The sequence below is a fragment of the Pecten maximus genome, chromosome 4 (genome assembly GCF_902652985.1).
Source record: "Pecten maximus chromosome 4, xPecMax1.1, whole genome shotgun sequence".
Classification (NCBI taxonomy): domain Eukaryota; kingdom Metazoa; phylum Mollusca; class Bivalvia; order Pectinida; family Pectinidae; genus Pecten; species Pecten maximus.
In genome coordinates, this window is record NC_047018.1 from 7,233,475 (window position 1) to 7,255,672 (window position 22,198).

Genomic DNA, 22,198 nt, shown 5'->3' on the forward strand with positions numbered 1-22,198 from the left:
TTAATTTGAATTTCGAATGCAGTGGAACCACGAGAAATCTTCGAGTTATCCGAGTTATCGGGACAGAAAGACAAAAGTGGGTATATTTTAAGACACTGACCATGAATTATATTTATCCTGTAACAATAACAACTGTACAAAATCTAGTCATTTGAAGTGAAACAGTGCTTAGCAAACATGGTAGATTTGGCGTTTTATCCGATTTAATAGACAGCACTGACCGGCGACTGTTTCATTTCTAAACGTAGATTAGTTCCGCTTGAGCGAGCGGGTAGATGAATTGTTGACTATCGTGTGTACTGTTATCGGCGACCGCCTTAAATCTCTATAAAAACCGCCCAAGGGGGAGGCAGACAAATCGTCACTATAAAACGGTTGCTTAAGTTATAGTAATTGAATGACTAGACGAGTGTATCACGAGATATTTCGGTGGGCGGTTACGAGTTCGCGTAGCGAACGAGTAACGCCCACCGAAATATCAAGTGTACACGAGTCTAGGACATTCAATAAAATGGCTTTTGTCATGGCCCGTCCATCGGCTGTCATTAAACTTCTAAAAACCAATCAGAATTATCTCGGGTTTCTGAGTGAATTCCCCGCCAAAAGCAATCAACGATCAATTAGGAGTACATTTCCCGCCAAAAACAATATCAGTTACATGTAGTTCAATGCGCACCCGACTTTGTAAGCGGTAAGCAGCAGGATGTCAACCCCTTCAGCTAGCTTAATGGTCAGTTTAAAGTACAGGGATTTCCTTTCATTACAAGGGGATGATTTTGACGACATTGTGTTATCTCAAGCATTCAAGGATATAGAAAACGAAGTGAAAGTTTTTGATGGGATTTCCGACATGTCGCTGACACCTGTCGGGAGTTAACGGGAAGGGGATGCAAAACATATTTAGGAGGACTGGAATACACCAAATTACCAGCAAGAACAGACATTATTACAACCAAGAAGGTAAGTTATTTCTTAAATAAATGAGATAACGGTAAAGATGAAAATCAAATAATTCTTCAAACCCGATTTTAAAAATTATCTATTTGGATGGTACATAGGGACGTCGGGATTAGCACGACACTAAATATTTAGCAAATAATCATACACATTCTGAAATCTCGTTAAAAAAGGAGTAATCAATCAATAAAAAATATATTGCTCGAAAACCCCAAAACGAGTCCCTGTGCTGTGGCCCTATTGATTCAGCATGAACATGTAGTTTATTTAAATCAATTTGACCTAGATCGATTATGATTTAATGATTTCAAAAGTTACTTGATTTCAAGTAAATTCATTTTTCTATAATGTTTTGTCATTAAAAAACTTGAATTCTATGAGAATATATTAGATTGTTTTTTTTTCGAGATGCGAGTTATGTCTGATATTTCGAGAATCTTTTTTTAAAACCTTTCTAAACCATGTCGAATACGACAACTTGTTAGCCCATCCTACCATGTCTTTATCATAGGATAACATCTAGTAATAACTTGTTTTCCCCCACTGACTTGCAGGTGACCGATGTATTCCGGAGTACTTTGATATGTACAATGATGTATATACAGGAGACTTCTCGGAGGAACCCCCATTTGTTATGGAAGTCAGGTCGTCGGTGTAAACAAACCAAAACAACATGTGAAAGTGAAAGGAAATTACACACAACTTACACTATTGTACAAATGCGGCGAACTGGACAACTGTTACGCGTTATGTTAAATTTGTGAACAGGGAATCGTATACATAATATTTGTAACCAAACATGTTTTTTTTCAAGTTTTAATAACACCTATGTACTACAGACCCTATTCGGCATTGATACAATTGACCAGAAAAAAAAATCAAACGTTACAATGTTTATTTTACTCACCTGTATGTAATTGGGTCTTAAAACGACCAACAGCCACATAATTATTTTAATACCATGATTAATAAAAAAAAAAGAAAAAATGTACGGTTATTACAATGTTCCAAGCCCAGATAGGCTTAGATAATCTGATCACATGTGTATTAATCCGTCACAGCGCCACCTAGGAAGGGCGATCACACATAACGGTAAAACCAAAATCCGGCACATGCTGGCTTGTTACGAACAATGAAAGACTGGATGTTTATTTTACCTTCCGGTCAGTGCAAAGTTTTCTAAGAGATTAATAGCCATTCTACTCACCTGTGGATACACTGGTCAGTAAACAAAAGATCGATAATTACGTATACACACGCAAATGGCCAGTTTGACACGAATTACCGTAAGCTGTTCACGGCTCGGTACACCAGGTAAATTTTTAGACACGATCAACTGGTCATAATTGTGGGGGTAATTAACGTTAATTAGTGGTCGTCGGGACTGCACAAGGTGGTCGTAATACGGAATAGCGGGGTGGTCGTAATAGTGAAGCGACCAATACAAAGATATAGAGAGAAAAAATCGGGACTGAAAAAAAAGTGCCCGTAATAGCGGGGTGGTCGTAAGGTGAGGTTTCACTGTATAATATATAGAGGACACGGTCTTCAGCTTTATTTTTCTGTGATCGGATTGACATGAGGACACTGAAGTTTAATAATTACATTAAATAGAACTTACCTTGACTTTTTGCATAGACAAATTGGAAATGATTGTATGCCTTGAAGTTTTTGTTTCATTGAAGTTGAAAATTACGGAAATAAACTAATGGTTCTGTGAGTTTTTGACTGTATACGTTGCTGCATACCTTCGGTAGCCAATAACATCCAAATTTGGGGAGTTAGTGTACACTTTGATGTACAACAACTTCCTAGTATGTGAAGTTATTGGACAACTAAGCTCCGCCTCTTAACTGGGTATTGGGATTTATTGTACACGCAACTTCACAGGAAAAATAGGTAGACCATGATACACACTTACTGTTCATAAAACTGATAATACTGATTTATACTTTTTGTGTTGACAATCAGGGTAAGTTCATGCAAGGCCCAGTATCGTTTCTTTATTATAACAAAATTATTAACGCAAATCCATATAAAAGGATATTTAAACTTTAATTTAAACCTTTTAGTTATAGGCTGTAATAATTTGAATAATGATTTAATTAAACATTGAAATAACTTCCCTATAATGAAATCTGCATAAATGGTTATATCTGCATTGCTAACTTCACTTTGAAATATCTTTTTTTTTTCTTCAAATTTTGGCTAAGAAAAACATCATTAAAAACTTACTGAAATCAATGCTGTGGATAACCTATTTAATTGAAATGCAGAGTGACCTCACCAGGTGTTCCGATTGACACACCTGATGACCAATTTTCACTTATGCCTCCGGGTATAGAAGAAGTGGTGGTAGGCCGATCTTCACGACTCTGTGCACAAATATAATAAAGTGTAGTTGTAGCTCTAGTCTGCCTTAGTTTGTTGCCAATACCAATAGTCTTTTTTTTGTCTATCAAACATGGTCTTTTTTCGTTTATTTTATCAGTCATTTTATCAATCGAGTTTTAAACAATAATAATGTTCATTGATTTAAAGGAAAGTTATTAGTTTAAAAGATCCACATGACCCATAACGTGAACAGGTTACTTTGATTCATAATAAAAAAGATAAGATTCCGTTTTCAGAAAATGCAGATGTCAATTAACAAATGCTGCATGCATTGTACAGTATATTACTCTCCGATTGGACAGCTAGTATATACTATTCACGACTGTCTAGGTCCAAGCTCATTTAATTTATTGACGTTTTAAGCATTTATTTTAAACATTTACAGATTTCAGATTTTATTGATCACTATGAAATCACACATTTCTTACTTCCAATTTTAATCCGGAAGATTTTCAACAACGTGGAGAGAAGTTCGGGTCAGTCATCCGTGTCGACAACTGATCAGCTTGCCCGCTTACACATTGTCAAAGCAACCGCTGCGAGGTCTTGGCCCCAGGCATTTACCTGTGCAGCTCAGTTTTTGTAACGGTACTTTGTTTTTCACTACTTCGATTTTAATGAACGGATTATAGACTGGCCCTGTTTTTGTTTCAAACCTTAAGCAACTGATAACTAGGGTATCAACAAATGCTATTCCGTAGTTAGAACGAGTCCATAAAAACATACGCAACCAAGATAAGATTATTATTGATCTGGAGTAAACATCACAAAACACCTTTGTGCCACTTTTACATTCTGTAGGGTAATGATTACGTAAATGTACAGTAGCGGGACGTAGCTCATGTGTACTGTTTGAAGGTCACCATGACTAGTCCTAACCCTAAATGATGTTCCTCTTTAAATTTCGTTTATTTAAAATTGTAGAAGGAATGAAACGTAAACCAAAACAATAATAAAAAAAAGAAACATGTAAAATTGATATTCACAAAAACATACCAAAATCATTGATGAGTTGTCAAACGTTTCCAAGTGTATGTAATCAAGGGAAATATCGCGTTCTCGACAAATTTATTCACAAAGTCCACGAAATTCAGCAGTCCGGAAAACTCGTAATCCAGACGGTTTGTGCTCGGACCAACAGTGTCCGGATTATCTTCGGTCTATTGTACTGTAATTATTGGCTCATGCATTTGATCCGATGAAGGAACTATGGTATGTGTTTTAGTGGACAATGGATTATTGACGTTTATAATGTATTGGATGTGTAAGAATACGACATGTACAAGTTTTTAATTGTATTTAAAGATAAATATTGTGTAGATCGTTTAGAACATTGTTTTATGATATAACCTTATGTAGTATCTTCATCTTAATCTTATATTTCTAGATATGTCTTTCTTCCTACCACTTTCTTTGCTTTCTTTGTAATCATAAATATAATGTGTCGCTTTCACTATCTTTGTAATATGAATTTTAGGGAAAGGGATTTTATAAGTTGGTAAAAATCTTTTGCCATATCCAATTGTGTGTAAACGATGATATATATATATTAAGATAAGAAAAATATATAAAGAGGGTTGGTCATTTCCCGCTTATCCTGACCTAGGCCACCGATAATCTGGACTAAACAATCAATACCATATGAAATAAAGTAAAATTGATACATTAAATATGAATTTTACACTACCCATCCATATATGCCTGTTGTCGTCGCTGCAGTTCATTTACATTTTACCGTGAATGATACGGGGTAAATCGGTTAAGTTATGATTTTGACTTTTTTTCATGTAAGTGGAAATTTTCTATCTCAGCATTAAAGTAATCAACAGACAAGCACGATAAGTGTGGTGTTGTAGGAATATCCGACACACACAACGCCAATTGACGGGTAGTTTTATGTTCAAAGATGAGTCAAGAATCCACTTAGATAGCAGTTACGGCCGTAGCAGGACGTATCGTCGTGTATGAGAGAGATTCTGAGATATCTGCGTCGAAGGACGACGTTCTCTTGGTGGTTGCAGTGTCATGGCTTGTGGAGAGATCACTGCCCATGGGATCACTGCCCATGGCAGAACTTCTCTTGTAAGGCAAAGGTATCATTTCACTGAAATTCAATACAGAGATATAATGATTAATCACTGTACAACATGTTGTGCCCTTCATCCGTGCCCAAAAATGTTAAGTTACGCTACAGCAAGACAAGGAGACATTTCAAGTGCAAGTTATTCTGAGTAAGAAATAGAACGCAAAAACTAACGAACCTGATATTTTCAATATTACGAGTATTGGAATCCAAAACAATGAGCAAAAACAATACAATGTAATTCAAGTAACAGTAATAATCAGAAAATTACAAGAAATAACGTAAACAGGGTCCATGCCTATTATCATGACTAACATAATATTACCGTGACGTGAAATGGCGTGGATATTGAAAAAAAACCCACCAGTATTGATTTTTACGCGATATGAAACTTGTCTTTATGTGAATTAAAGCATACCATGACCCATAACGTCAATCGATGGAAAAGACGCCTTGAAAATGCAATATTCTGTGCCATTTTACGTCAAATATTCTGTGCCATTTTACGTCACGGTTATGTTTGTCACATTAATAGACCTTGTCCCTATCCTTTCAAAGAGTTAACGATTGTCTACTTGAGTACACATTTAAAACACAACCCGTCTCGTAGACGAACATTTTCGTGTAAAATACAATACATGCACCATATTTTTTATTTGAGTTTCAAACATTTATACATATGTATACGTTTTAAGTACAATAAATTACAGGAAATAACGTTCAAAATGATGTCCTGTATCCAGCTTACGCTGAGGGGCTTTTTCATTAACGCACCAAACAAAATCGCATTCATCTTATGGCCGGGCGACAAACCTCTTAAAAACGAACACGGGAATCACTGGCTGACATTTAATCTTTATTTCAATTCTCTCTTTCACAAGATTATATATACAGAGAAAAACATACATGTATACATTTCCGATAAATAGCTGTGGGAAAACAATGTGGAGGCCTCCTTGGAATAAACAAGCATGATATATGTTATTCCGATGTGAACGCACTATTACATATAGGGACATTGGCATGCACATTAAGGACAAATCTTCACGTCTGCATTTATATATCTTTGTTGTTCGGAACTTCGGAATTTTATTTAGTCCCAACAAATACCAGAGACATATATCTATGTCTCTGCAAATACGAACCGTACACGGCGTACGTATTTTCACCCATGTTCTGCAGTAAAAAAAATAATAATATGGGACACGGCGCAATACATACAGTAGAGAAAAGAACGAACATCTTAAAAAAAAAGCTACCTTTTGTTTTCGTGAGTGTCACTCTACTGTAGAGATTTCAATTTCAGACTTTGATTCGGTCTCAACAGTGCACAATAAACTACGGAAAACTGTAATGAGTAGGTCCTAGCCATTTACAAATCGGGCATGAAAAGGCAAATATTAGATATGTTTATTAATATCATGTGGTTGTAACTAGTGCTGCAACGATACGCTTCCCTCACGATACGATAGGTAGATACTTGTCTCGCGATACGATATGACGGTACAGCGTGCCCCATTAGTTTATCCTGTCGGGGTCTTGAAAGTGTGGAGGGCTCCGGGATTTACGCAGGATAAGCATGATTGGTGTACGCCGTACGATCTGTAGCAAAAATACGCCTTTAATGCAGCAGCGAGAAACATTATTCAGGTTAGGAAATAACCTAGATCTGTGAGTCGTCATCAGCCAATCAAAATACAGGATTCCTGACAGTAGATCGGGAACACTTCGCCTCGACAATTTTGATTCTGAAACGATTTAAAATGAATTTAAACCGCCTGTTTTGAACACGGATCCAGAAAAGTTTCTATATAAATCAAACTTAAATGGGCGATACAAATTACCGCGCAGAAAATCGGAGACGGCCCGAATCATGAGCGTACCGTGATGCGAGATAAAAAATACCGTGAACCGAACCGTGCCATTTAAAATAAGAAAGGTAAGGCAAATATCGGATACGTTTATGAATAGCATGGTTGTTACAGCTTTTTTTTTTATTTTAGGATTTCATTCCATGTAAAGCCCGATTACGCGACATGCAGTGGTGGTCGGCCGCGTTGTCAATCGTACACGTGTGTCGATAACGAGCTGGTCGGCCGTATGCTGCCAGCTAGCCGTCTCGCCGCTGCACAGGTAAATCCTGGCAGCACTCGGGCGTGACGGGAAAATGGCAATTTCCTCGGACCAAAATGGCAATTTACTCGTACAAGAGGCATTTTTTAAGGACAATGTCATTTTCCTGAATAAAAAGCGATTCTTCCGAACTTGATGGCATTATCCTCGCCCCGAAGATAATTTTTCAAGAAAATGTTAATAAATGCCTTTCGGGCGAGGAAAATGCCATTTTTGTATTCCCCAGTGCAATTGCAAGGAACTTGCAATATTTGTAGGCCATATCTTTGATGAAGAGATTTCCCCTCAAGAAACGAAGGGTGGAATTGGCTTTTTTGGTAATGTTATTAATATGAGTATCACATTTTAAGTTGGAGCTGATGGTAACTATTAAGATATTTGGCCTCTGTCACAGGCTCCAACTTGTGGCCATGTAGGGGTGACAGATGGGACGTCTGTTCCAGGTGATAGAGAGGACCTGACATTTCCCAAATGCCTAGCTGATCAAGATCTCTTTGCAGGGCAGAGTGGGCAAGATACATGATGGTGTCATCTACAAAGAGTCTGATAGAAGATTTAATTCCATCAGTGATATATTTTATGTAGAATAGGAAGAGATTCTAACCAAGCCTTGAGAGACCCTTGATCTTACTAGGGCAGAATTGGACGTTTCCTGATCTAACAGTCTGAGTTTGATTATTTATATGTAGAAAGTTAGATATCCAGGTGTTATCTACAGCAATTCCATACGTTTATGGTTATCATAATGAGGGCAGTGTTTACCTAATTATCAAAGGCCTTAAAAGCTTACAAAAGTCCATAATTAATATGTCTATCTGTTTACATGTACCTTCTTCTAGGTCGCTCAACATGTCATCAATGAATTCTATCAACTGACTCTCATATGACCTTGACTGTCTGAAAACTTAAGGGATAAAGGATGTTATTGTGATCAGCATGGTTCATAATGTTACTTACTATATATGTTCCAGGAGTTTACAAAAACATATCAGAGATATAAGGCGGTAAATTCAGGCTTACATTTTAGGCCATTTTTTGTAAACTGGGGCAACATTATCTGTTGTCCAGTTGTATGGAACATGACCAGATTCTAGTGACCTCTGAGAGTTAAGACAAGAGAATGGGTGAAATCTCTATTGACAGCTCCTGATCGATGTATTAGAGTTCTATGTTATCATGGCCAGCAGCTTTAGATGTGTTAATAATATGAAGGAGTCTATAAATTCCATTAGATATTACTACAATGTATTATGTTATCCATCTCCAGGATGTTTTTGCCTAGGTGTAGCTGTATGGGGTTGTCCAGGCTAATGTAGTCATTACTAGAGAATACAGCTGTTTTTTGACCTTTTATTTATACCCTAAATAAAATAATATCAACAAGAGGCCAATGGCCTCATAGCATGATGGTCCAGTTATATAATTAATTACTGTTCAATGAATGGTATAGACTGGTTTCTAGATTGATCAATTTGTCAACAAAATGTTTGTTTATATGTTGAGAGATTTGAGTAAGTGATCACTGATATTACTAAGATCTTTCTAAAGTTTACTACAACTGTAACATACTGAATGAAACCACAGCCTTAGCTGTAAAGTACTCACATACATAGAAAGGGGTGCCATTCTTAAATGAAAGTTTTTTAGGAAAAGATTTCTCTATGACAATTTTAAGACAGACATTGACATGATTTGGCAAATTTCAAGTTCAGCATCCCACATATCAATTTGATTGTCCTATGACAATTCATTTTTTAAATTGGTCACAGTGGCCTAATTTTGCATACATTTCAAGGGTCAAACGATGCCAAACTGGAGACTTTTTCTCAAACTGGAGATTACATCGACATTTTTACTCAACATGGACGATGCATTCCTCAACAATTAGTGTTTCCCACAGAATAAAAAAGAACATGGCAATTTTTTTTTAAATTGATTAATATATTCATTTTAATAAGAGGTGAATGCAGCCGAGTAATTATAATGTGCTGAATAGTGAATGAAACTACTGGAAAGTAAAACTCCTCGAAGTTTTCAAGACAAACTCTGAAGGTTTGTAATTCCAGCATTCACAGTCCTGTTTCATTTTGCAAGATAAAATGTCACAGATAGTACTGTTATCCAGGGATCCCCTCTGGTCCGTTTGTATCTTCAAAATTCCTGACTGCTGAATGCTCTTTCCAAATCTGCATTGTTTAGTCAGAAAATTTCAGAACATGGCTTCTGCATTTGCATGTTTTATTTTCAAGTGAGTTTCACTGAACTTGAAAAAATGACATGTATAATTATAACAATGATTCAAACTTTCACGACACAACTTGACATGTAACACTGATTTTACATGTTTTGTGACATCTTTTCTCCCTCCAAAATTGATGCCAAAATGAGATTTGCAAAGTTTGCTATATGCATCAGTTTTACAGCGATCGCTAGGGGTAATCCATGAAAATTCTGATTCCTATATATTCCTTCTTAAAACCACAGTCATAGTTTCTCTTCTTTGGTGTACATGTCCCCCCTTGAAGATTAGCAGGTCCAAATAAGTTTTGTTTTCTTACGTTTGGACTGCCCCTGCCCCTTTCCATAGCTGTGCTCAGAATGACTATGATAGGAAGTGTGATACAGATTACATACTTACCTCAAATTCAGCTCAGTTATTCAACTATAAGAAGTATTCATGAATACCGAGTCTCATATCGGCAACGAATGATGTGGAAGTGAACTCAATTCAAATCAGGTTCACATCGCTTCCATGAACTGAAGCTAGAAAGTTTGACTGTTCCTTATTCTTTTGTTTCAAGCTCGAAGAGTTCGGCAACTTCCATATATCTACGCAGTGTACATGTCATGGCAGATAGCTTGGGCTCGCCCGGGTCATTAATTTCAAACTAGAGATTTTGATTTCTGCACAGTGAACTGTCATGTAGGAGTCTCTAACCTAATGCGTGAAACTTGATAGATATGGTTATGATATTTATAAAAGTAGGTCACAATGACCTAATTTTTGGGGGGAAATCAGGATCTAATGTATATAAAATAACCTGATTTTACAAAATTCAAAAGGAACATCTAATGGATGTTCATCCAATGTCAATTTTCATTGTTCTGTGGCAGTGACCTAATTTTTGCAAACTTCAAGTTCAGCATCTGTTGCTCATTCCAAATATCAATTTTCATTGTCTTATTTCAATGTTTAAAAAAGTAAGTCACTGTAAATTAATTTTGCAAAATTCAAGTTCAACATCTATTCTAGATCTTTACCCAAATGTCATTTTTTATTGTCCTATTGCAATGTTTAGAAAAGTAGGTCACAGTTACCTTATTCATGTATAATACACATACAATGTGAAAAAAGGCATTGACTTTGAAGAAATAACACTTGCATTTTTCTATGGTGTGCATTATATATGCTCAAATCAAGGTATTATACGTATACGCCGATCTAGGGGTTTCCCCGACCTGATATATATAGCATATTTCAATGTAAAGTGCTTTAATTCAGCTTGCTGCACAAAATAATATCGAATTTCTTAAGTACACATTTTTAAATGAAACTTTACCAGAACCTGTAAAAGGGATATATCAACGAAAAACAGGTGAAGATGTCTCTTATATTTTGCTCTGGTGTGCAAAGACCCCTATAAGCAGTAACGTTATATGGCGCTATGCATATGGCATATATTCCCTATGGCGTATTTTAGTGTCACCCTATAGGCCTAGCTATCACAGCTACCAACCAGACGATTCTACGTATTATTCGTCATTTAGATATATAGCTTCATTTGACAAATGACAATGGTCATTATACATATTAATCGCAGTTAACATTAGGTTTCATAAAAATAAACTTCTTGTTTGATGAAAGCCGATAGGCAAATTTACGCTTTTCTTGGGCATTTCTGCAAATATGCCTTTGTCTGTCGTATGCTAAATACCAAAATTCATATAAATCTTACCATAATGGAAATTTCCAACATCTGGGTCAAGAAAATAAGCAACTTTTTGAGACATTGTGTTTTCCTTTTTCTTATTTTGCGTCCACTACTTCTTTACCTTCATTAAACGAGAGTTCATTATCGGTGTATGAGTGATCTCCCTTAGATCGATTTACTACTATTTTAGTTCTTTGGTACTACTGTAATCAAATAAACAAATTTTCTAAAACATCTTTTTTATCATTATTTATTTCAATCAATTGTTTTAAAACAGACGATAATTTGCTACAGTCTGACTTTAGGTGTAGATTCTTCTTGTAGTTAAATGCACAAAGTTATATTTTTATGATATACAATTAATGACACAGGCAAAACACATTACCTCTGTATCAACTACCATGACCATCCTTTTTCTTGTGTCACATCTTTGGTATCTCTATAAATGGTTTTAATTGGTACGGACAATTAATGAATTATATATTTGTCCGGGTAAAATTTTCATTTGACCAGTCGTGAATCGAAGCTGATCTCATATTCAGCCAATTCAATTTATCATTAATTAGCATTGCGTCATTTTCATCACAGTAGACTAGCTGGTGGATGTTGCTGTGCATTACTTTAAACATACTTTGTCACAAACATTACTTTCACCAAGGGATAACAAGTTATTATAAATTATTAGAGCATTCTTACAACATGAAGTAGATAATAACAGGTAAAATACCATTTTTTTTCACAAATTCTCAAAATCGATTATTGGATTTGATGAGACTACCCACATTTAAACACACGTGTGTTAATGTCTACAGAAAGGTCTGAATTACCAAACAAAAGGCAGTTCTAAGTTTAACTCAATTCCTAATTAAATTTGTTTGAGCACAATTTAATGCGCCTTAATTTCCTTGTCGAAAAAATGACACTCAAAGAGAAAATGTGAGGCATTTTCACATGGATGTCCACAGAAATTGTCTTGTTGAAGATCCAGATTACATCTGTACGATAAAGATTAAGATTTGAGGGAACTACATTGTGTCTCAGTCTAGTTGTGTATACATATAATACAAATGGGAATGGTCATAAAACACTTTCCTGTAGAATGGCATTTGTTACAGCCATCTTTTTATGGACACTTCACCAATAACGTACACTACCTTCTGCCTTTAACGTTATGTATCCAGTTTATAATTTAGGATGATATCCTTATGGTCACAGTTTGTCTATTAAACGTAAGTGTGACGCAGTGGTAAAGCCATTTACATCTAGTATGATTGTTTTGACCAGAGACGCGATATCTGATGATACAAGTCTCTGTTATGACTGAGCTTTTCTGATACTTTCAATAGCTAAAGTATTTTGGTAAATAATAATATATTTATTTATTATATATTTAATATATTTAATACTGTATATTTATTAGTTATCATTTAAGAAGTTTTTTTTAATTTTTGTAATAATTTGTTGATGCTATAAGTATGTCATCAATTAAGTTGTTATAAAGTAACCTGTAGTCCGTTTACTAGAGTGCTTTGTTTATTTGGTGACCGTATTTAGTACTTACGCAAAGTTCTGTTCAGTCGCACACTGCGTAGATATAGATATACGCCGTTTATATTACTAATATCAGGGACATATAATATTATTATACGTCCCTGCTAATATTTACAATTTTTTTTATATCATAAATTCATTAGGCGCCTATTCATTATTTGTTCGTTTCGCGACTTTTTTTTAATTTTTTATATATATATCAGGTGAGTTAGAAACATTATAACGAGAATCAATAAAAATGATCTGATTATCAAATAAATTAAAAACAAAGAAGAGGGGGGGGGGGGGGGGGCAATGGTGTTTAGGCAATGAATTCAGACAGAATTTATCTTGATTAATTATCAAGTCTGCATCTGATGAATGTATGGAATAGGAATTATTACACTAACACTATAAGAAGTTAATGATAATTAATTCCTTATGGAACAAGATTTACATAATTAGAATATATGTAATCATATAAAGCTATTCTGAACGAGGTTTAAAATTATCGATACTAAATCATTTTCAAAATCATTCACTAACATGGTTTTATTTTCATATTGAACCTTCTTGATAATGATGGATCAGAGTAAAGACAAAGTATGGAGAGACAAGCTTCCAGGGAATAAGTGTATAAAATACAAAATATTATGTATCATGATACCTTTATGGATGAAAAAAACCCAGCAACAACGGAGGCTAAACGTTTCAAAGTTTCAAAATAAGCAACCATTGCAATATATATTCACCGTTTTATACAGGTTTATTTTTATGTTTTTTGACGTGTTTTAAACTGAACCGTTAGAGTAAGCTGGAAAATTAAATCAGGGGCTGACTGAAATGGACAAGTTAGACTCTAATTAACAAAACTCAGTTATTGAATGACAGAACTTAAATATATGGGTTCCCGTGTGCTTGTGCTCAATTTTCTTTCCCCGTATTGTTTCATTTTTCCAGGATTGTCAAAGCACGGACATGTCAGAAGTACCAACAAACAAAAATAAGGTTAACTTTGCTTTAATAAACAATCAAAGTGTTAAGTTCACATACCGTCTCAACAATTAAGATGCTTTTTCTAGATACACAAAGGCCAATAAACTGGATTTATCATAGAATCTTCAGGTAATATTTGGCGATAGTGGACATAACTTCGTCACCATGCAAGAGCCTAGAGGTTACCACTAAAAATTGGGCTTGGGGCTATCTCAAACAGATAAATATGTGACAAGATCCGTCAAAAGCTCTACAGAAACGACTCTGACAATTCTGTAATTCCAGGAGGAATTGTAGCTCAATATTTATTATTCCTATTGGTAACCTCTTACCCGCTGATCACTGGTAACTTCTAAGGAAAACATTTTCTCGTCAAATACATGAAAAAATCAACTTAACTCCTTTATTAATATATGGGTCAGGGCTATTTTGTCTTTTTCTCCTAAAAAGCGTTGTAAATCTTCTTTTTTTTTGTCTAAAATTTCTCATACTATCTATATAAGTAAAAGTATTAATGAAATAATTATTTTGTATTTATTCAAGCATCGTGACAACTTTTTCATTAGTTGTGACGTTGCGTAATATTTCGTTCAATGGGTTACTTCCCTTGCCATCGCTCTTCTGCTGTATTTTGATCTGGTGCAATATTTTCACAATGAGAGGAAAAATATTACGATTTCCTTGTCATTTCTTCTGAACTGAAATAACAGAACTAAACATCATGTGAAATTTGATGAGAGTGTCGGTATTTCTAAAATATCTCTTCCCTGGTAAGTCCTATTTCGACGATATGTCAAGGATTACACGAAAAATAATTATTTGTTTTCGTTTTCACTTGACAGACGGGCCCAATGTGACTGACAGTATGAATATGACCTAGCATATGTCTTGATACTACAAATTGTATACAATCACAAACGTTTGTATCACTAGATATCATGTTAATTTCTTAGTATTGTTTTTGACTGAAATTTATCGATATTTTTGCCAGATCAAGTTTCAACCTTCAAGTGAAGAAACATGTCTGATCAGCTGATTCATTGTAGTTTATAGATGATTATGTCATTTTTGCTTTAGCTATATAAAGGTCTCTGGGTAATTATTTGGTGTGACGCCAAGGCGTCAGTCGTATAGGTTTTTCACCGTGTAATCCAGTAAATCCACTAACATTGATGGAGTAATGTCATCTATGCCACTGACACTCGCTAATTAATCGAAATGTAAAAAAAAAAGACATCAGATATGTAGGTACAAGTCAGGTTCAAAGTTTGAATTTTGGTTGTTTGTGGAATAGAGCAGTGAAATGTAATTTCACCAGGGATTGAACCCATCGATGACATTTTTTGTTCCCAAGCTAACAGCAATTAACAGACATTCCTTCTAGTGTTAGAAGATAAAGGCTAGGTCTATTGTATGTTATGTAAAACCTGTCGGGTGACACAGTGCTATATATTGCTCTTTCCTTTCACCAAGGCAGTTGGTCTTTAAATAATTCCTTGATTGGATATAAATAGGCCTGACAACATGAATTTTCTCCAGGTACTCCTGTTACACTTGACTGTATTTCCCACAGTAAGACCCTTCATGTGCTGCCATCTGGGCAATCGCTTGTAGAATAAATAAAAAAATAAAGTTTACATAAAGGTTATAATATGTTAAGCAAAATCTGTCATATGACAAATTTAGGTTGTAAATAGTGTCTGAGAGGGGCGTGTGATGATAGCAGATCTAGAGTGGTTATATCTTATTGATAATTGAGTCATGATCGCTCAGTCGTTTAGAATGCTGACCATAACCTCAGGTGAAGATCTGAGGTGTGTGATTCGATGATCCCTACCCGTGTTGGTTTGTTTTTCACGGAAAGCATGAGAAACAGACCAGTCTGCTGTTGTAGTTGTATCTTTGGGCAAGATACAGTATCCTTATTGCTCAGGATGGCATATGCGGGCCTCCTGTATGTTGTTCCTTTCATTTTAAACAGTATCTTATGAGCTATTGTAGCATTGACATTATATTACCAGATGTTGAATTGGTGTCCAGAGTGATGCTAAGAGAGCTGTTTGGGAGAGATCTATCCTGACACACTGCCACCATGTTGTATGTCTTCCATGTAGACACTGGCACCATGCTCACCTTCGATATGAACTTAGCCATGGAGAGGTAATTGATTATAAGTCATTGATAAATCATTGTGATTAATGTTACATTTCATTTAATTGACAAACAAAAAGTTTTGGCTTAATGATATCAATATTATTCTATTTGTGTTCTTGTTTTCCATCTTAAAAAGAAAAATTGATAAAATCTAAGAAATGATAATGCATTACACTTTGCATGACCAGAATAACATTTATCTAGTTTCTATTTTACATGTTAATTATAACTTTGTACACGAGGTGTGCATATAAAATCATTGATGTCATATTGAAAAAGTCCATTGTAATTGTTATGCTTTGCTGCTAAATCTGAAAATAACTCTCACTGCTGTTTGATACTTGTAAATTAAGAATTCAATTCCATGTCAATTATTTTGCAGTGTTGCCACTCTTCAAGGGGTGATAGCCAGAGCATGTCATATTACAGAGGACAAACAGGTATTACTGATCAGTGGTGGAGAGAGTCTTGATCCCTCCGCAAGGGTTGGAAAATACCACGCAGGAACTGTAAGTCATTTGAGATTCTGTAACTGATTCATGTATCTATTAGTTCTATGTCAATTGTAGGCTTGAATTCCTTTAAACTTTGTATTTAAGTGAAATGTTATAAAAGTAATACAAAATATGTAATCACTAAGGTTTGGTAAATGTTTTAATATACAGACAAAGCTGTCTATAACGACCGCCCAAGGGGAGGCAGAAAAACGGTCACTATAGACAGGTTGCCTTTATAGACAGGTCAAAATTATCGTACCAACCAATTTACGTGAAACTGCCATAAATAACTTGTCATTGAACAGGGCATTCAGAAGACCAATCAGAAGTCAAATAAATGCATAAACTTTATAAATATATAAAATGTTGTTGTTGTGTCCTTGTAGGACACCAATCCAATATTCCTGTTCAGCAAGAGTACCATAGAAGCCATGACACCCCCTTCTCCTAGTGTTCATTATGGATCAGGTAAATAAAGGAAAGGCTGGACACCATTAAGATCATAGAAAGTCTCATTTTCCTCTGAACATAATGGACAAGTTTACTTTATTACTTACACTTTGAACTTTGTGTGATATATGCTGATTAAGCCATTATCAATTTGTAGATGTGGACATTCACAGCCAGGTGGAGGGGTCACTGTTGCTGCCCCCGGCGTATGCTACAGTTGTCTCCCGGGCACAGCTAGCTTTGGTGTGTATATCTTAAATCATTCATTGAAATGACTGTACTATCAATAGTCAAATGGTTATTTTTGTCATGTGATAATATAAAAACTTTGTCCAAGATATTTATTAATCTGAATTAGATTTACAAGTTTGAAAGGACGTTCTGTAAACCAACTTCTTTCACAGCAGCCTGCTAACTCTCACAATTTGTACACTTTCACAGCAGTTGTAACTTTCATGAAATGAACTACTAGACTAAGTACATTCATAATTTCTTTTCAATTTATGGAACGTTTATAAAGTTTACAACACAGGTTACTGCCATATATAGAAGCACATTGATATAATTTGTATTCAAACTGTAGTAAAGACAGTTAAAGTACTGTGTTAAGGATTAAATACATATAAGATAAATTATCATAAATTATTAAGAAAAGGTATATATGGAAATCAGTGTTTGTAATCAGTCTTTTTGCACAGTAATAAAATTTTTCCTTTTGTTTTGATTGCAAATTTTACCAAAACAAATTATGTGAGAAAAAAGTTAGTTTCCAGTTTCAACTTTAACCTAACATAGGATGAAACATTTACACACTCAATATTTGAAAGGCTGAGAAAAAAAAAAACCCACTATGTTGAGCTTTGAAATCTCACTTATACCATTCACATTTCCTATTCACCAGGTCTGTTGAATCCAAGTTCGAAACAGTGGTGAATATTATATAATAACAGATTCTCACAATAGAACATATTTCTTTGACATTATATACATATAGATGGTGTGTGTTCTGTTGAATTTTATGATTTCTACGGGATATATCTATTGTATGTATGATCTATTGTAGCAAATTCATGATGTAGACAAGGAGGAAATGAAAGCATGTGAGAAGTTAGTCCATGACCAACATCTTCAGCAACAGGGCTGGGCTGCTGTGGTGGCGAACCTAGAGGACATTACCAGGTACAAAACCCATGGATGGTGTAAGAGTGTCAGACAGGGTAGAGATTAGAGAGGAGGGAGATGTTAGAGCTACAAAGGGGTCAGTACCAGGTAGGTTACAGATTGGAGAGTAAGGGAGAGGAAAGAGGTGACCTGGGACATCATCGTCAGTTCAGAGGTGTTTGGGATTATGATGCAGTCCTAAATAAAGTAAAGATAGGGAAATAAGGGAGATAAGTGAGGAAAAGTTGATGGGGTAATAGATGAAGTAGTCAGTATTACAAACTATCTGATAATGTATTGCAGTGCTCTTCGCCAGAGATCTGAGATATTCATGACAGCCTACCAAGAGTACCTGTGTCAACGAGAAGACTACAGGGAAACCCTCTCCAGGTATGTTGTTTAGTCACTCGGGCATAATGAAGAGTTGTTGGATAATATTCACAATTTTCACAAATGAAAAAGATTCATTTTTTTGTACTCCATCACCACATCTATAAAACTAAGAAGTAGCTGTTGTTTTACAATAATTTAATTATTACAGTTAGTTAGCTGTTAATTGTTGTGTGACTTAGATATAATTCTCTAATAAAGGAAGTGTTTAGATGGTTATTGACCTATTTTTTAGTGTGATCAGTTCCCTGCAGCTGTTGAGTAAGATCCCAGTATTACCAGTGTTGTTAGGCGAGGTATCCTACCTGGCAGAGCAATCCATTCGCCTGGCTGGATCTGATGAGGACGGAAATGGAAGTCTGTATGACTGGATTAGTTCTCAGGTAAACATATGACTCTGTTTCTACAAAGATTGGAGTTTGTTTATGGAAAGTTTGTTAACATTTGTTATAGGATTTTTCTCTTTCTGAATTTCATGTATTAAATAGGATTTTTCTCTTTCTGAATTTCATGTATTAGTATGTTTTCAATGTATACAACACTGTAGACATAGTGATAATTACTGCAAGTTGTATTTGTGTATGAATACTCTTTCACTACGTTAATTTTAGTTATTTGTTATTTGCTCACCTGCTGAAGGGCAAGTGAGTTTTGCAGAGCTGGGGCATCCATTGTCCGTCCGAAGTAAATTTTTCCATTTAAACAATTTCTTTTCGATAACCAAGATGCCTAAAGACCTGATATAGGGCCTGTAGCTTGGTGGGTGAGGGCTACCATATTTGTTCAGATGAATGACTTTGACCTAAATTTAAGGTCACAGGAGTAAAATATGCTGAAATCTTTAAATGACTCCTCCTCAATAACCAAGAGGCCCAGAGACCTGATATTTGGCCTCCTGTAGCATGCTGAGATAAACCACTACCTAGTTTGTTTCAATGAATGACCTGACCAAACAAAATCTAAGGTCACAGGGGTCAAATTTACTAAAATCTTCAAATGATGACTTCTCAGTACTCTTATATTTGAATAATGTCATAATCAGCTGAGCAAAATTGCATGAGAAGCAAGTGCACTACATAGGCCCATTAGAACTCTTTAATCTCCGTCTGACAAACTTTATTGTATGTGAAACCACAGGATCCACAGCACAACCTTAATGACATGGTGGATCAGTGTATGAAGGCCACTGAGCAGTTAGACCCACGTATCCAGGAGTCTCTGACCACAGAGGTCCAGAGCACGCTGAAACAGGTGGACAACATTAGTATGAAGGAAGTGAAAGGACTGGAAGACCGACTGTATGGGCTTGACCAGATGATGTCTGTAGCACGGCGCTTGGTTCAGGAACAATCTGATATGGCACAGGTATTAATGGAGAATACTTCGTAGGTTCATGTCAGTGGGTTTAATTGGGGTTTAAGTTGGCTACATGTGGATGTGTGTTTAATGATAAAGAACATTTCAGATGTATACTGTCGTATGGGGAGTTACATCTGTACATATTTTACAGTTTAACTTATTAAATGCATACTCATTGTTTAACAACATTTATTCTTAAAGTCGTGCAGCTATCCAAAAAAAATTCAAGAAAAACCATCAGTAAAAATACATAACTCAGGTTTGTGTCTTTTTAAGGGTTTTGTTCAGAATCAGAGCCGTGTAAGTAATCTACGAGACAAGTCCATCCTCCCTGACCTCTGCTCCAGTCACAAGAAACAACTACTTGTCATGGTAAACAACCACAAAATGCTGCGAGACAAAAAGAAGAAATGCAAAATGGCGAAAGAAGAATTGGCTGTGAATCTCCACACACGGTTAAGGTAAGTCATGTTTAGTATGTGATAGTATGAACTAGAAGTAATAGTTTAAAGGGGGAGGGAATTTTATATCATATATAAAATATGATATGATTTTATCAATGATTATTCCTATTTCATGAATACATGCATATGCAATTCCTCACAAATTTTCCATCCTTTCTGTCTAGATATTTAAGAGAATGAAAATTCTTGATCTTTAACTTCATAAATTTCATATGAAATAGAAATTCTTGTCTGCATTCAAACCATCCACAATAAGATAATACAATTGTAATTGTATTTTCATTATAAGAATTATTTCCTTCATGATATTTAACAGATGTTTCAATTGATTTATGCCTATTAAATAATTGTTAAGATTTAAATGAAAAGATATCCAAAGTTTTGAGCAAAGGCTCAGAAACATCCAGTAAAATAAATATTTTTTTGTGGTCAGGTGGGTGATGTGGGTTGAGAAGATGATCTGTGATGTTGACGGGAAACTGATGATTTATCATGAGAACCTAAAGCGACTGAGGAAGCGACTGGATATCCTACGTCAGATTTATGAGGCCCCTAGAGTGTATGCCCAGCTGGTGGTTGAAGTAGTGCGGAGGAAAAAGTTTGCCTCTTTTTTCAGTAAGGTAAGATATGTGTAAACATAACCTGAAAACAAACAAGAATTCTACATCACAGGACCGCAACAAATCTCTGATCAATCTATTTGGGATTTTAACCCATTTACACTGTGTTTTATAAATAATGACAAGAAAAAAATATTTTTTATTTCTTATTTCATATAAAAGAATTTATAGTATATTGATAAAAATAGAACAAGTACATTGATTTTAAAGTTTTTATAATTCTCCAATAGCAGTTCACAACTATGAAGCAATCGTGATCATGGACAATAGTGTTTTTATGTAAATTTCGTATCCATTGTCACACTACTGGTCATAACTTTGACAGTTCTTGATATATTTCAATGAGAATTCATAAGTTTTGGAAATATTAAAATGAGTATGGTGAGTCAAATGTCAACATTAACAAAATTTTCAATGTCCTTGTCATTTTCTTAACCCAATATCATTTTAATTTTTCGGTGCAAGTAGAAATCTGAGGAAGTAACATTGTGATAACAGCAATAATTAACCCCTGCTGGTCAGTAAAAATGATAACAAACACTTATTCTTTGTATGTCCAGATAGTCCACCCTCTAATTAAAGCTAAAATGTATGCGGTTGCCTCATTTATTACACGATATACTCCGTTTTACTGCTGTAGTGGCTGTGGGCCTGTGTAACATCTTATTACGTTTAGATTAGTGGTGGAACCTGTGATGTGTAAATAATGATATTTTTAATCCAGCTGATAGGTATGATACACACATGCTGATGTTTATTTTATAGTGGGCAGCAACTGTTGCTGATGATTTTAATTCTGTTCATTCTGAGGAGGTGAAACGCAGACAGAGCTTTCAAAGTGAAGTTGGTAAGTATGGGTGAATTGATTTTTAGTCTCATAAACAAGATAACCATTTATTTATAGAGAAAAAAAAAAAGAATTATTTTTTATTGTATAATTGTGCAGGGTTTCCCAAAAAATGTGTTTGTATTTATGTTATCAAAACAGACAGATGTTGATATATGAGTTTTAGGGATATGATAAACGCTTTTGAGCATGAGGGAAGTGTTGTTGTGAGAGTGATAGTGATACATCAGT

General features: G+C 35.2%; 2 protein-coding genes and 1 long non-coding RNA gene across 13 annotated transcripts in view; 2 read left to right on the top strand and 1 right to left on the bottom strand.

Annotated features, from left to right (window-relative positions):
- The window catches only part of LOC117325099 (histone deacetylase 3-like), a 35,254-nt gene extending 23,623 nt beyond the window's left edge, over positions 1-11,631 (bottom strand). Inside the window, exon 1 of the mRNA XM_033881045.1 lies at positions 11,524-11,631. Within this exon, the coding sequence (XP_033736936.1) occupies positions 11,524-11,578 (55 nt within the window). The 5' untranslated portion in view covers positions 11,579-11,631. The remainder of the gene's footprint in view (positions 1-11,523) is intronic.
- Positions 267-2,678, top strand: LOC117325100. Its single transcript, XR_004532133.1, has 2 exons — positions 267-960; positions 1,512-2,678. It is a non-coding gene; the product is annotated as an uncharacterized LOC117325100 (long non-coding RNA).
- A 3,028-nt stretch (positions 11,632-14,659) lies between the features above and the next one.
- The window catches only part of LOC117325101 (RB1-inducible coiled-coil protein 1-like), a 28,913-nt gene continuing 21,374 nt past the window's right edge, over positions 14,660-22,198 (top strand). For all 11 annotated transcript variants that reach the window (XR_004532134.1, XR_004532136.1, XR_004532138.1 and 8 more), the window contains exons 1-12: positions 14,660-14,795; positions 16,047-16,185; positions 16,562-16,688; positions 17,063-17,144; positions 17,284-17,369; positions 18,190-18,305; positions 18,591-18,677; positions 18,913-19,060; positions 19,815-20,042; positions 20,313-20,497; positions 20,934-21,120; positions 21,886-21,967. Coding sequence is in view for 1 of the 11 variants with exons in the window: in XM_033881046.1 (XP_033736937.1) it covers positions 16,118-16,185; positions 16,562-16,688; positions 17,063-17,144; positions 17,284-17,369; positions 18,190-18,305; positions 18,591-18,677; positions 18,913-19,060; positions 19,815-20,042; positions 20,313-20,497; positions 20,934-21,120; positions 21,886-21,967 (1,396 nt within the window). In the remaining 10 variants the exon portion in view is untranslated. The remainder of the gene's footprint in view (positions 14,796-16,046; positions 16,186-16,561; positions 16,689-17,062; positions 17,145-17,283; positions 17,370-18,189; positions 18,306-18,590; positions 18,678-18,912; positions 19,061-19,814; positions 20,043-20,312; positions 20,498-20,933; positions 21,121-21,885; positions 21,968-22,198) is intronic.